Raw genomic sequence first — 15,829 nt, forward strand, 5'->3', positions numbered from 1 at the left:
GACGATTTCAGCTAAAAACAGGGTGTAAATGACATATTTTCAAGTCAACTTGGCATCACAGGGCTTGTGGAGACTTGCATTATGCCAGGTGAGCAGTATGGAAGCACTTTATGTATTCTTTCTGTTGTTTTGTATGTTTTTGCTCTTGGCCCCCATCACACTCAGCAGACAGCTCTCTGTGCCTGCCGCAGCTGGAGTGCAGTTCTCCTATCTCGGTGGGCGATGCGTCCAGAGTGCTTTACCCAGTGCACTGACTGTATGAGAGTACCTCATAGGACCCCACTTCAAACAAACTGAACTATCCCTTTAAGGCTGACACACATCTGTTTTTGCCCCTATTAAAACTTCAAGAACTACTTCTAATGTGAGTGCTGTTGCCTACCTCTGTTCCTGAAGTCTGGAGAGCTACCAGGAGACATGGCCATCTCTCCCGCTAGTTTTGAGGTAGCTACATCTGGGGTGCGTGCACTCGCTTTTTTTTCAGCCGGGGCTGCCATCATACCTTGTAGGGTCATGGGTTTGGCTACAATTAATACCATAAGTGTAAAAAAAAAAAAAAAAAAAAAAGCGACGTTACTTAACGTTACTTTGTCAACTTAAAATGACATGACTGGTGAACAGACAAGCTAACGTTCGCTTGCAAATTATGTTGCATTGGGCAAACGTTAATTTGGGTTAATTAAATTGACAATCTCAACTTTCGATTACCTTTGCAAAGGAGTCAACAGAAACATCCTCTTTTGAGGAAGCAGCCAGCCCGAGCCGGAGTGACAACCATACAAACATGAGGCATGAATAACAAGTGACATTTTGTCAATCTTCCTCCTTCCGCTTTGGGCAAGGGGAACGTTAATCCCGGCGCTGTGATTGGTCAAGCTCTTCTTCGTTTGCTTCTCTGCAGGCAAGACGCTGCTGCACATAGCTGCTGCACATAGCTGCTGCCACTTGCTGTTAAGACTTCAGTACTGCACGTGCACAATTGAACTTACAGGCATGAACAGCTTTTGGCATAGTTTCAATTGACACATCGTACCAGCGTATTTGGGTGTCAAATTGCGTGCCTGCTACGCAAAATGCGTGCAGGTTGGCAGGTCTGCTAGGGTTAGGTCATGGTTAAATAAGAAAACCCTAGGATAAGAGTTAGGCTTCCATCATGGTTAAATAAGAAAACCCTAAACTTAACCAAATTGTATTACTTTCCTAACCATAACGGTTACAACCAACATAATTAATATATATATATATATATATATATATATATATATATATATATATATATATATATATATATATATATATTAGGGCTGTCCCAGCGAGTCGTATAAACAACTAACCAATGCTGGGGGTCCGTATGGAAAGTGGAAATCGAAATGGTTAAAAGTTAAATCAATTTGGTCATTCAGTGGCGTTTTACTACCATTTAAAGTAACGACAAGTAACAGTTAGCCGCTAACATTAGCCACACTACAGGATTCCAGTGGGCATTCCCATGCTTTCACATGGACGCGCATCGCTATGACCGGGCGTAGTTAAGACCAGACGTAAGCCCTGTTGGTGCAACAGGCGTAAGTGCACTCTGAAGACTGGTGGTCTTAACCGATGTAGGAGTTACGACCAGGCATAGTTAAGACCAGTTGGTGCAACCGATGTTGGGTGTGGATGCTACAGACACAGTCTTGTGTCTGGATGATGTGTGACCATCTTACATGGAGCATTTTGTCTTTCTCCAAAATTAATAGCACTGTTACTGAAAATTGCACACCATTGTACTGTAAGATGATGATTTTATGTTGGACTGCTGCTAAACTCACAAACTTGACATTGCACAAGGTTTTTGGTATTCCTGCTGAAAGTGACTTGCATTTTATTTATTCTACTATTTTATTTTGAATTGCACTACATTCATTTCATTTGAGGACAAGCTCTTGCTTTAATTTTATTTGAGAGATTTTATGTTGGACTGTTAAAGAGAATGAGATGGTTAAATAAAATACTGAAATTGATAAGTTTTTGGTTATTTATTTTATTTGTTTTGGGTAAATTTATTGTTATATAATAAAAACTTAAATGAAAAATAATCGTTAGATTAATCGACTAATCGAAAAAATAATCATTAGATTAATCGATAAGAAAACAAACGTTTGGGACAGCCCTAATATATATATATATATACATTGATATATGCCTCCGCCAACAAGTGAGCAGTCAACATCCATGTATGTCCAGACTTTGAAGTTTGAGCCAAATGCAAAGAAATTCCATCAAGCCTTAACAAGCTTGAAAATGGTGCTCATGAGGTCAGTGACCTTGACCTTTGACGACCAAAATGTAATCAGTTCATCCTTGAGTCCAAGTGGACGTTTGAGCCAAATGTGATGGAATTCCGTCAAGGTGTTCCTGAGATATTGCATTAACTCATTCACCGCCAGTTTAGGACTGCCAATATTTAGCACAGGCCAAAGATTTTCATAATTGTTGGTCATCTTTCAAGACCCACAGTAAATTATCTATTAGCACCAGAGTGATTTGCAATACCTCAAAATGAAGATGTACGTCTCTGGGTTCACCAGGAAAAAAAAAGTGAGCTTTTAGCATGTTCTGTACTCTACTTATAGCCATTTATATACACCCTGTTTTCACCCAAAAGGTCTCTCTGAGAAAAGAAATTGCAGAAAAAGCGCGGCGAGGGGGCATTTCAATGGCGTTTCTCCTCTGCAACAAGGAAGCGCGTTTCTCCTCCTTTCCACCTTCTTCCTAATTTCAAACAACAGCTGCGGTATGTGTTTGATAACGTGCTGTCGGCTTGACTTTAAGGTTAGGGACCTGAAACTATGTCACAGGCTGGGTAAGTGTTTCAACTATGCGCTGCACTCATAAAAACAAAAACACGTCAAACACGTCTTTGGCGTGGATGGCTATTTCTGATAACACGTCAAAGACGTCTTTGGCGGTGAATGAGTTAATGAGGTAGAAAATGGTGATCGTGAGGTCACAGTGACCTTGAACTTTGACCTGTGACTGCCAAAATCTAATCAGTTCACCCCTGAGTCCAAGTGGACGTTTGAGGCAAAGGTGATGAAATTCAGTCATGGCGTTCCTGAGATATCGCGTTAACAAGCTAGAAAACATTCGTGAAGTGAAAGTGACCTTGAACTTTGACCGCCAAAATGTAATCAGTTCATCGTTGAGTACAAGCGGACGTTTGAGCCAAATGTATAGACATTTCATCAAGGCGTTCCTGAGATATCGAGTTAACGAGCTAGAAAATTACGTTCATGATGTCACAGTGACCTTGAACTTTGACCACCAAAATCTAATCCATTCATCCTTGAGTCCAAGTGGACGTTTGAGCCAAATTTGATGAAATTCCGTCAAGGCATTCCTGAGATATCGCGGAGGCATACAAATGCAATGAAACAAGTTTTAATAGTTTTGTGGCGTTTCTCTGATCATCATCCCAACGGCATTCCAGGTATGCAGGCCACTAGAGTAGATCTAGTCTCTCCCTAGCGTGAAATGCTGAGGGGAGAAATTAGTTGAGAGATCATGCAATTAAAACTGAGTTTGCAAAGTGTGGCGTTCACAAAAGTCCAAGAGCCAAAGAGAACGCTTAAGCACAGTATCTGAACATTAACTCATTGAGTGCCAGCCACTTTTGGAGAACGGACGCTCCCAGTGCCAGAGTTTCAGAGCGTTTTCAGTGATTTCTCGAGGCCCACAGAATATTGTGTGATATTACTATGTAAACACCGAACACGCACAAAGAACGACGAGACTCTATTGTATCAGCAGCAAAAAAAAGTTTATTGATATCATTTTCCGTTCTTTAGTTATCAGCCGGAGAAGATAGGTCAAAAACAGCAAAAACACGCGTTTCCATCTAGAAAGCTGAGATATTGAGCCTTTTGTGAAATTAAGCATTTCAAGCAAATCACTGACTCTGAAACTAATATTTTCTGACCTGAAACATCTGAACAGTAATTTCCTTCAATATAACAGCACCCCCACCCCCCCTCTACTGCAAACTCCTCCTCCGTGGGTGTGTCTCTGGTGGCTTTGCTCGCTCTGCTGCTTGTCAGGCGAGTCTCTGCTGCTTGCGGTCCACGTTCGGATGGCCACCGCTCGTCGGGGGAGTCTGGATCGGGCTCGCCTCGCTCGTTTCTGGGGTTTCGGTTGTGAGCTGGGATGAAGCTGCATCCGATTCTGGGGTTTTATGGGCTTTCTGCTGCGCGTTTCAAAGTGTGCTGCACCCAGAGTCTATTTTCGGAGCCCCCCACCGTTGTGCGCCGGCTCCCAGCGCGACAGCGAAAAGCATGAGAATGGTTTCATCACGGCTTTTTCTGCTGTTTTTACTCAACTTTCTCTAATCTGGAGAGCACTGTCGCCACCTAATGGGTCGGTAAAATAGGTTATACACATTCAACATGCCCCAAAATTTTACAGGAGATGGATCTGGCTTTGATCCACGTCCCACCGTCAAAAAACGCAATTGACGAACATACTCGTCCTTGGCACTCTAGGTTACTAAACGAAATGACGAACATACTCGTCCTTGGCACTCAATGAGTTAAGGGTTCGCCTTCAATGGTTTAGATACTGTCGAGGCTCCAGTAGGACACATTCATTCAGAGCCAGAGAGGGAAGGGGGAGAATAGACAGATGACAGGAGGGAGAGAGAGGTTAGATGAGAGAAAGACAGATGACAGGAGGGAGAGGGAGAGGGGTTAGATGAGAGAAAGACAGATGACAGGAGGGAGAGGGAGAGAGAGAGGGGTTAGATGAGAGAAAGGAGAAACTTTTTGAAGTCAGTTTTAAAAAGGCAGAGAACGAGGGAGAAGAGACAGCGAGCAAGTGTTTCAGAGATGAAGACAAGCGCCAGGTTTTTGTTCCCGAAACCAAGACACAGGTAAGAGATCAGAGAGTGATTTCATATGAGCTGTTCATATGAGCCCAGGAGAGGAGAGAGCTTAGAGAGAAAAACAGAAAAGAGACAGAGTTAGCCGAGTTAGATACAGTTTGACATCAGAGAAAAGGGACAGAAAAAAGATGGCAGACTTTGGTGGAGTGATCCCCCTCATGCTTACAGGAATACAATGAGAATAATAATACAATGAATACAATGACACACACAAAATAAATAAGAGGGGGGGAATCCAACGACCTGACACTAGAAAAAGCACCAAAGAAAAGGTTAGAAAATACAAAAATAAGACTTAGTCCAGTCCATCTCTTGAATATGCAAAAGCTCTACATTTCAAAGTGGAACACCATTTGTGATTTTTCCCCCTAGGCCCTGGGATAGTCCAGTATATATTAATGAAGCCGGATGCAACTAGAGACAATAGTTCACCCCTTAACCGAGATGGCACAAGGACTTACAGCTCCACAGAATTACAAGTATAAATACAATGTGATGACAGAGAACCCAGGTTTTTTTTCTGGGGATATGGACTCGTTATGGACTCTTTCTGCCTTACATACTATTAGGTAGGGCTGTCCCGATTTGTCGATGTAGTCGACTACGAAAACGCATCTATTTGCATAATGTGCGTCAATGCGTCGAAATTAAGTGAAGCAAAGTTAATTAATACACTAGATAAATCTAGATAAAACAGATTTCAACAATGAAATGTTTTAAAGTTTTTAAAGTATTTTAGTTCATATACCTGGGTATTAGGGGTGTCACAGTACACAAAAGTCACGGTACGGTACGTACCTCGGTTTTGGGGTCACGGTTCGGTACGAATACGGTACGGTACGAAAACGGGAAAAAAGCAACAAATCCCAAATTCTGTTTTTTTCCCTTTGAATTTTTCTGAATTCTGCTTTTTACGCTAATTTTACCATCAGAAATAGTGTCTAATAAGTGGGAATGAATAAATGTTTTACTCTAGAGCAGTGATTTCCAAAGTGTGGGGTGCGCCTCCCTCTCAGATGTCTGTATTCCAGCTGTTTGACAGGGCAAAGGCATTTCCCCCCACTTTAAATCTTTATTGTACACAAGTTTGTAAACAGAGTGCATGTGTGGAATAGCCTAATATGTAGCATTTGCTATTGATGTGTTTGATTTAAGCACTAATTTGGAATCCTATCTAAAAGCGGCCACTAGGCTGCAGTATTTCTTTAGTCAACGTCAAAATACCTACATGTTCAGTAGAAGAAGAATACACGGCAGAAGAAGAACGACGTTAAGATTGACAGCAAGGCTGTTACTAGCCTGTTAGCCTACTAGCCTTTTGTTTACCATAATGATTACGTTCGGTCATCTAATGGATTATTGGAACATGACAAGGAGTCATCCCCTCTTCCTCACCGCATCTTGCTTGTCATCCCACGCGATGTAAGTAACGTTTAGCCGCTTCTTCTGTAGCGTTTGTTCAATTCAATGGCGTTCAAACAGCGTTTAGGTGCTTCTGGATTTGACGTATTCGTGTCGTACCGTGAAACGACGTACCGCGATGCCCGTACCGTGAACTCACGGGACGAATACATGTACCGTGACACCCCTACTGGGTATGCAGTACACCCATTTAATAATGTATGCAAAAGGAATCACAAAAATCTAATTTGAGTTTTTCACACTTTTTCACATCAAAAGTTCATTTTTCAAGATTTAATTCATAACACTAATCTACAGTTTGCTGACATCACCTAGTACTATCACATTTCTACCCCATTTCAACCAATCGTATCATGACACGGACCGCAATGGAAACAAGCCTATGCTTTATGCTACGGCTTTATTGTGTTTTTATCCTCGGTGATTGTCTGTATTCCCTGTCTCTATGTTGACATTCACCAAATAAAGTCAATCAATCAATCAATCAGACATGGCAGCTGTCAATCTAATCTTCATTTCAGGATAATTTTCTCTTCGAAATGAAGGAGAAAATGGCACCTAGTGCCTGTCATCTGGCAGAATTCCTATCCCATAAACTAACTACTAACTTGGCCAAGTGTATGAAACATGAACAAAAAAACTAAAACGGTAATGTCTAAGAATGCAAAGAAATGTAACTGGCTCGTTAAAACTCGCATTCCAGGAATATTGTATTTACGCGCGCGCCTTAGAGCCTGGTTGTCAGGGGTCGCCCTTCGGAGATTCCAGGTGGGCGGGCAGCATGTGAGCGGAGCGGTGATAATTACCGATCCTTGCTCCCGGAGCGGTCCTTCCCACCCGCTCCAGCGCTCCAGACCGCTCCGCTCCAGACCGCTCCCCGCTTGATACAGATTTCACCCGCTCGCACTCACCGCTCCGCTCAAAAGAATAAAAGAGATAAAAAGGACAGGGTGTTTTAATTTGCGTTTAAACGCCTGAGTCGGCTGCATGTTTGTTTCTCTTCCTTCTCTTCTCGCAGCAGCTGGCAAGAAAATAGTGGGCGTGCACATAGCCACGCACCGATGCATTCTGTTTCGAACATGTGATCGAAACTGGAGCGGGACTGAGCGGTACTGAGCTGGTGATCGGTGCCGCTCCAACTTTCGCTCCGGTAGCGCTCTGGTCCCCGCTCCCCGCTCAAGCCGAAATCCCCCCCGCTCCGCTCCCCGCTCCGCTCCCCGCTCGCTCCACGCTCCGCTCCGCTCACATGCTCTGGCACCCATGCATCGGATTGTCCGCTCGTTCCGCACAGAAGCAGCTGGCTGCCTGGTACTCGGCGGATCCCACTCGCGTAGCACGACAACACGCTGAATCCCACTCGATTTGGGGGTGGAACACGCCAGGATTGACCAATGCCAAAGCCAGTCCCCAGAATTGTCAAATCAAATCATCGACACCCTATATGGTCCGCCTCTCAACCCTCATCTCAGACAAGATTTGTTTTCAGTCTCCGACGCTCGCGCTACTTGCATTCCGTTCCGGTTCACTTCGACTTTAACTCATTCATGGCCAGTTTAGGACTGCCAATATTTAGCACAGGCCAAAGATTTTCATAATTGTTGGTCATCTTTCAAGACCCACAGTAAATTATCTATTAGCACCAAAGTGATTTGCAATACCTCAAAATGAAGATGTACGTCTCTGGGTTCACCAGGAAAAAAAAAGTGAGCTTTTAGCATGTTCTGTACTCTACTTATAGCCATTTATATACACCCTGTTTTCACCCAAAAGGTCTCTCTGAGAAAATAAACAGGAGAAAAGGCAATTTTTGTAAAAGGGCACAATCTCAGGCAGAACTCGCTCTCAATTCTTTTATTTTGAACTGTATTGACATCAGACATGTAAATATTATTCGTTAGGACACAAATGACAAAAAAAAAATATATACCGTAAATTCCGCACTATAAGCCGCACCGGAGTATAAGCCGCAGCAGCAAAATTGCCTGTTTGTTACATATATAAGCCGCACCGGACTATAAGCCGCAGGTGTTTTAACACATTGAGTGCCAGCCGTTTTTTCAATCCTGTAGGTAAGTTGTGCCAGTTTTTTTTTTGAGGATTCTGGCTCATTTTACAACAGCCGAGGATTCTTTTCTGTTAAGACTTCGTGAACACCAATCATCTAAAAATAACTAATAGAATGTGTGCTTTCTCTGTCTAAAAGAGTTAGTTTGCAGAGTTAGTAGTTATGTAGATATTAGCCGTTGAGTACAGCATGGTTTTAGCGTATGAGACAGGAAGCTGAGATAATCGCAGTTTTGTGAAATTCAATCAAACAGCAGAACAGTCACCTGCCTGTGATTACAGCCCCCACAGCGTGTCTGTCTCCCACTCTGTGTGCTCTCTCTCTCTCTCTCTCTCTCTCTCCTCTCTCTCTCTCTCTCTCTCTCTCTCGGGACTAGAGAGAGAGAGAGAGAGAGAGAGAGAGTGTGTGTGTGTCTCCAAACTCCTCCCTCCGTCTGTGCTGCTGAGGGAGGATTCTCCGCGGCCGTCTGGACTGTAAAACTGTTTCTTGAGGTGTCGGCTGAGAGCTTTGAATAAGCTTTTGCGATTCTGGTCTTATTTATGCGCAAAGGTACTCGAGTGTGTGTGTGTGTGTGTGCGCGCGCGCGCGCGCGTGTGTGTGTGTGTGAAATCGAAAGAGTTTTCGCCCAGCTACTTCCTTGAAAATTACACTGGCTTTCTCCAGCGCGCTGGCTGGCTGTGGCTCTGGCTGTGGCTGGCTGTGGCTTTGTCTCTGTCTGGAGAGCACTGTCGCCACTTAGTGGTCGGTAAAATAGATTATACACATTCTCTTCCTCCCAATATTGATATAGAAGACGTAAAAGGGGTTGATTGATGTCCCACCGTCAAAAAAAAAATGTTTATGTAAGACGAGATAGCTCGTCTATGGCACTCAACCGTTGGATTATGTAAGACGAGATATCTCGGCTATGGCACTCAACGTGTTAATATTTTTTTTTTTTTTGTGTTTTAATGTTTAATTACCATATGTAAGGGTTCATGCACAGAGGGGATTGTCGGGAAAGAGATGGCTGTTTGAGGAAGCTCCCATTTATTAACATTTCAACAAAACAACATAACACAACACCACCTGTGTTTTTTTTTACAGTGCACACAGTGTCCGCGGTGTGGTGAAAAGAGGGCAAGAGAGGAAATTAAAACAGAAGTGGATTTATAGTTAGAAAGAGTGCTAAAAAAGAGAGTTTTTTTTTTTTTAAATCCATAGATAAGCCGCACCGTTATATAAGCCGCAGGGCCAAAAAACGGGGAAAAAGCCGTGGCTTATAGTCCGAAATTTACGGTATATATATATATATACACATGAAGTGCTTTTACATTCAACAATACAGTTTACTCGGTGTGAGTGAGTGTGCAGACAGACACACAGACAGACAGACAGACAGACAGACACATCGACAGACAGACAGACAGACAGACAGACACACACACACACACACAATCCCCCTTTTAGATTTCTAACCCCACATAGGATAAGCAATAACCATGCCCTGTGGCGCTGGGATTGGCCAGGAGCAACACTGGAGGGCACGCAGCCCAGCGATTTCATGAACCAACTGAATAGCTCTCGAGAACGGACAGCGGGCTGCTGTGACTGCCGCTTCTGTGTGTGTTTATTTTGTTTTGTTTTGGTCCACCCGTCCTCGTCCATGTCTCCCTGTCCTATCCGAAGCCAGCTATGTAGTGAAGATGGCTGCGCCCTTCATAGCATGGATTATTATTCCCAAGCGACAAGACAAGCTACAAAACCTCGTCCACGATCATCTAAAGTGTGGGAGTATTTTAGACCGAGACCCAACAATGTGCTGCTCTGTAATGTTAAACTCTGCAAATTGGAAATTATGTAACCCTAACGTTATGTACACCCGGAGCGCATCCTGATGGGCAGCAGACGGCACTAAGTCAGTCCTGTTTGACATACTTTTTGGACATGCATATTAGGATTATCAACACTCTGAATGTGTTTGTTAGTAGTTAGTAGATCCTTAACTTAAATTAATGTAAGTTTAATAATTTCAATTACTTTCCTTGCCCCCACACTAATGAAAAATTGCATTTGCCAGTGATTATCTTAACTGCATATTACTCCAGTTTAAACATTAATCAGTAATAATAAGACTAATGGGAAAAATAGTCGTCAGATTAATCGAGAAAAAAATGGTTGTTTTGGACATCCCTACTATTAGGACTATTATAGACCAATTGTATTGAGTAACAACAACAACAACAAACTATGGGTCCACAAACCCAGTCTCCCATTCATGGTCAATGGAGGAGCTGTACGTCTTCCAGGACATTCCAGACAAGTCTTATATTTGACTGGTTTCTCATTTTCAAACTGCTTCTTGTACTCACAAAAACTGAACTGTCCAAGACCACAGAATGCTGTGTGGAAAAATATAAATTAAGCAGTTCAATTGAAGTGATTCAATTGTTGATCAATTAAATAAACAACTCCTGCTATGGACCTTCTCAATATAGGCTCTACAACAAACACAAGACAATGAGGATGGCAATGGCAGCACGAGGAGGACGACAATTGGCAATGACCAGTTGAGGAGGGAGTTTAGCCTTAGAGTGTTGTGGGCTCCCACATCTTCCCAAACCTCAAATTCAAGGACTTTTCAAAGACCTTCCAGGCCCAATTCCCTCAAATTCAAGGACCCAACGTGGCAGTTTGTAGCAGCTTTACAGAAGCTCACAGACAACAATTAAAGAAAGATGCTTGAATGTGTGAACAGTTCTCAAAAGTTCTATATACATATGTGTGTATATATATATATATATACTGTATATATATCTATATCTTAAAATTATATTATTGCACAAAATATATAAATTCATGCATTTTCAATAACCCATGACTATTTTCAAAAACTTTTGAGGCCTCGATTTTTCTTCTTCTCAAATTCACAAACTTTCAAGGATTTTAAGGGCCCGTGGGAACCCTGGATTGAGTGAGTGATTGAACAGTGTGTGTGTGTGTCTTACTGACCTCCTCATTGAGGTTGCTGACCAGCAGGACCCCGCTGGAGCCTGAGTGTGCGGTCAGGGCCACCCTCCCTGCAGCAGCAGCTGCGGCGGCGGCTGCGCTCAGAGGGTTCATGGCTCCTGTGGGGAGGCACACAGGAGCAGCACTCAGTCTGGACCACAGCACCACTTTACTACTATGGGTGGGAATCACCACCACTATACAAAATTATCACAATACTTAAGTCTCGATACGATAGTATTGTGATATTGCAATATGCTAGTATTGCGATGTATTATTTTTTCCACTGCAAATTATGTCCCCAAGGAAAACTTTGTCAACATCTGTTTTTTCTAAGATAACATTTCCAGTCTGTTCATTTCACTTCAATCACTTGTATTGCAGCAAAAGTGTCAAGTAGACAGACTGACGAACACTGTCATAAAAAACTGTCATAATCAAATGTTCCGTGCACCTAACAATTTATACAATAAAATACCATGAGACTTGACATTTGGCGAAACAACATATATTGCCACACAATATATCGCGATAGTCAACCAAAGTGGCCACTTTAGCCCAAAGCACTATCAAGTAGGGATGCACGATGATATTGGGACGTCATCAGTATCGGCCGAGAAAAATTAGCTTAGGCTATAAATGTTATATGTATGACATCAGACCATTTCTTGTTTAAATGTTCTATGCAGTGTTTCCCCTACCATTGCCCGCCAGGCCAACGGGCGCCCCCGCCAGGCCAAAATATATATATATATATATATATATATATATATATTATTTTATTTTGATTTCCCCCCAAAACTTTATGGCATATTATTACAATACAACAATACTGGTGTTGACAGTGATAGAAGATGCCAAATCATTCAAAACAATAAGCATATTGCTTTTAGGAGCATTGTGCCAGCATGCAGCGCTGTTCCAAAACGTGTCAATGTGTGTCATTGCCTGGGAAACGCACATCCCATAATACAACTGTTCGCATCACATCCCATAATAGTATGATGATACTTGAGATGCCATTGCGAACCAAGGGTGCAGCTCTGGTCCCGTTCAGTGAGGCCGCTGCATGTTAGATCGCCGCTCTGGCACCTGAATCCAGTATTAGGTCACAAGGCCCGCCTCCCCATGTTAGTGGATGGGAAAATCACAACCGAAATAATCACAGTATACGTCAGATAATTTTTTTACAAAGGTGGTTTGTATCATTTTAGATAGTCATTATCATGCTAATGCCTGTGCAAGTGGTCATTTTTTTGATCAGTTTGTTTTTAACTCATTGGCTGCCAGCCATTTCTGGAAAACGGACGCTCCCAGTGCCAGCCCTTTCAGAGCGTTTTCAGTGATATCTCAAGACCCACAGAATATTGTGTGATATTACTATGTAAACACCGAACACGCCCAAAGAACGATGAGACTCTCTTGTATCATCAGCAAAAAAAAGTTTATTTATATCATTTTCCGTTCTTTAGTTATCAGCAGTAGAAGATAGGTTGGTTTCACCAAAAACAGATGTTTCAAACTAGAACCTGAGATAATGAGCCTTTTGTGAAATGAAGCATTTCAAGCACATCACTGACTCTGAAGCTAATATTTTCTGAGGTAGTGACACCTCAAATATCTGAAGAGTAATTTCCTTCAATAAAACAGCAAAAACAAAGGAATTTTGATGGCAAAATAATATTTTTTAGCTGCAACCAGCAGCGCTGGCCCCTGCGTGCGCAGACCCTACACCTTCTTGCTGGTCTTGATTTACTGCTGGTGGGCATCAGGTATTCTAGCTTGTGTTTGTCAATCTGTCCATCAAGCCTGCTGTCTGGGTCGGTGTTGTATGGTGCCCTGCGTGCCCCACCCCCTTCAACTGCAAACTCCTCCTCCGTGGGAGTGTCTCTGGTGGCTCTCTGCTGCACGAATTTTCTGCTGCACGTTTCAAAGTGCGCTGCACCCAGCGTCTATTTTCACAGCGCTCTGCCGTTTTTGTGCGCCGGCTCCCAGCGCTCCCAGCTGAGAATAATTTAAGTTTTCAGAAAGACGCTGGTGTCAGGTGCTCCTTTTCTGGCAACTAATCATATGGAGAAACTATCGCAACAGAGACAGAAAGGCTCAATTGTGGGAGCAGATTGGCTGCTGTTCACAGCTAACGTTACAGCATGCATCGGTTTCCGTTTCCCCACGGCTTCTTCTACTCTTTTTTCTCATCTTTCTCTAATCCGGAGAGCACTGTCGCCACCTAATGGGTCCGTAAAATAGCTTATACACCTTCAAAATCCCCCATACTTTTACAGGAGATGCATCAGGCTTTGATCCACGTCCCACCGTCAAAAAACGCAATTGACGTATTTAGACGTCAATGGCACTCTACGTTACTATTTGAATTGACGTCTTTAGACGTCAATGGCACTCAATGAGTTAAGTAGTTATTTGACATATAAAAAGGGATAAAAATGGATGATTGACAGCTGTGGCAGCCAGTCTCAAGCCGTCATTGGCTGGACAGGCTGTTCACATTATAGATCTATCGTCATAGACAAGACACACGGCTTCATCTATTATCGAACGCTGCCTGGAGGTCGGGTGGCTCATGGGTTGGCTGTGCTGGCTACCAGACATATCAATGGACCGCAATAAAAAGAACATTGTTTTGAGAAAGGTGCGCGAGGAATTAACGTTGGTTGGGGACTGAAGTAAGTTCAGAAGATATGTGTTTTATGAGTTACTCCAGCTACGTTATAGGTACAATGGTTTTAACATGCAGGCTAGCAATAGCGTTAGCCGCTTTCGCTAGTCGGCTGTTTTTCATTATTTAATTGATATTACTATAACTTAACAACCGATAACGATAGCTGGAATAACACAATAATATACCGTAAATTTCGGACTATAAGCCGCGGCTTTTCCCCCGTTTTTTGGCCCTGCGGCTTATATAACGGTGCGGCTTATCTATGGATTTTATCAGCTAACGGCCGCTCGGGGACCTCCAAAATCTATGGATGTTGGTATGAGGCAGAACGAGAGCAAGACAGACATTACGAGAGCGAGACCCTGATTGGATGATGTTGCAAAAAATGTGCCTCGCGACCTGATTGGAGCACTGTGCCACTACGCTCTCTCAGCCACTACAGTAAAACACCCTCCCTCCTCCCTCGCTCCGGGGGGAAAATGGCAGCGATTGAGCCTGAAAGACAGTCTGAATGAAATTGAATGTAACATTCCCAATTCTATGTATTACATTCTAAAAAACTAACGGCAACATTTTGGAAGGCTAAGCCACACAACTAGCTCGTTGTAATCTAACATCATGCTTCAAAAGATGGAGAACTGGCTGTGTTACGACGATGGCGGCGAGAAGAAGAAGGAAAGAAGGAAATCGAGCAGCAGCACGTAACCTTGGCATCAGGGTGTTGACACAGAGAGCAGACGGCCGAGGTGTGTCCACCGTTCAGATCCGACTGAAGGCCAAAACAGTCGCCACCGAAATGAAAATTGAACATTTTAGAGGTGGACCATCCTGGTGTTTCAGATTTATGAGACGAAAGGGACTGTCCGTCAGGGCGCGGACGACTGTGTGTCAGCAACTCCCTCCCGACTACCAGGAGAAAATTACAAACTTCGGCGAATTCACACAAAGAAAGATCAAGGAATATTCCATCGGACCGGAGCAGATCATAAATATGGATGAAGTGCCTTTGACGTTCGACCTGCCTCTCACTAGGACTGTTAACAAGAAAGGTGAATCGTCCATCACGTTGAGAACCACAGGTCACGAGAGAACGAATTTCACTTGTGTTCTTGGCTGCACAGCATCTGGAGTAAAGCTCCCGCCGATGGTGATTTTTAAGCGTCTCACAATGCCAAAAGAAAAGATCCCCAGCGGGATATGCTTGTTTTGTTGAAATGTTAATAAATGGGAGCTTCCCCAAACAGCCATCTCTTTCCCGACAATCCCCTCTGTGCACGAACCCTTACATATGGTAATTAAACATCAAAACACCCGCGGCTTATAGTCCGGTGCGGCTTATATATGTAACAAACAGGCAATTTTGCTGCTGCGGCTTATACTCAGGTGCGCCTTATAGTGCGGAAATTACGGTACACATATTTTCAGAACTTACCAGGTTGTCCAACTGCCAGGAAATGTGTTTTATAATGTTAACTCCCGTCCCGGGTAAGATGGGGCCTAGCTAGTACGTAACGTCCAGCCATTAGCTAATGGCTAACGAGTTAGCCTTTAGCGTCACATACAAACAGGTTTTATTTTTGGTATTAAAGCAACAAACGTGATATATGGATATCTCAGAGAAATGCTTTGACTGTGGGGATGTTCGTTCTTCACAACCTCCTCTCTTAGTAACGATATACCATTGGCATAAATAAGATATAGTTAGCTCAGTGGGATATACCGAGTCAGAGAATAGACCACAGCCTGCAGGCTGCCT

The 15,829-nt window shown here is 43.1% G+C and overlaps 1 protein-coding gene across 3 annotated transcripts in view; it reads right to left on the reverse strand.

Annotated features, from left to right (window-relative positions):
• The window catches only part of LOC310790335 (polypyrimidine tract-binding protein 2-like), a 93,926-nt gene that overhangs the window by 28,187 nt on the left and 49,910 nt on the right, over positions 1-15,829 (reverse strand). For all 3 annotated transcript variants that reach the window (XM_083652011.1, XM_083652010.1, XM_083652009.1), the window contains exon 9: positions 11,397-11,512. In XM_083652011.1, the coding sequence (XP_083508137.1) occupies positions 11,397-11,512 (116 nt within the window). The remainder of the gene's footprint in view (positions 1-11,396; positions 11,513-15,829) is intronic.

Source organism: Poromitra crassiceps (genome assembly GCF_964638095.1).
Source record: "Poromitra crassiceps genome assembly, chromosome: 2".
In the NCBI taxonomy this organism is placed as follows: Eukaryota; Metazoa; Chordata; class Actinopteri; order Beryciformes; family Melamphaidae; genus Poromitra; species Poromitra crassiceps.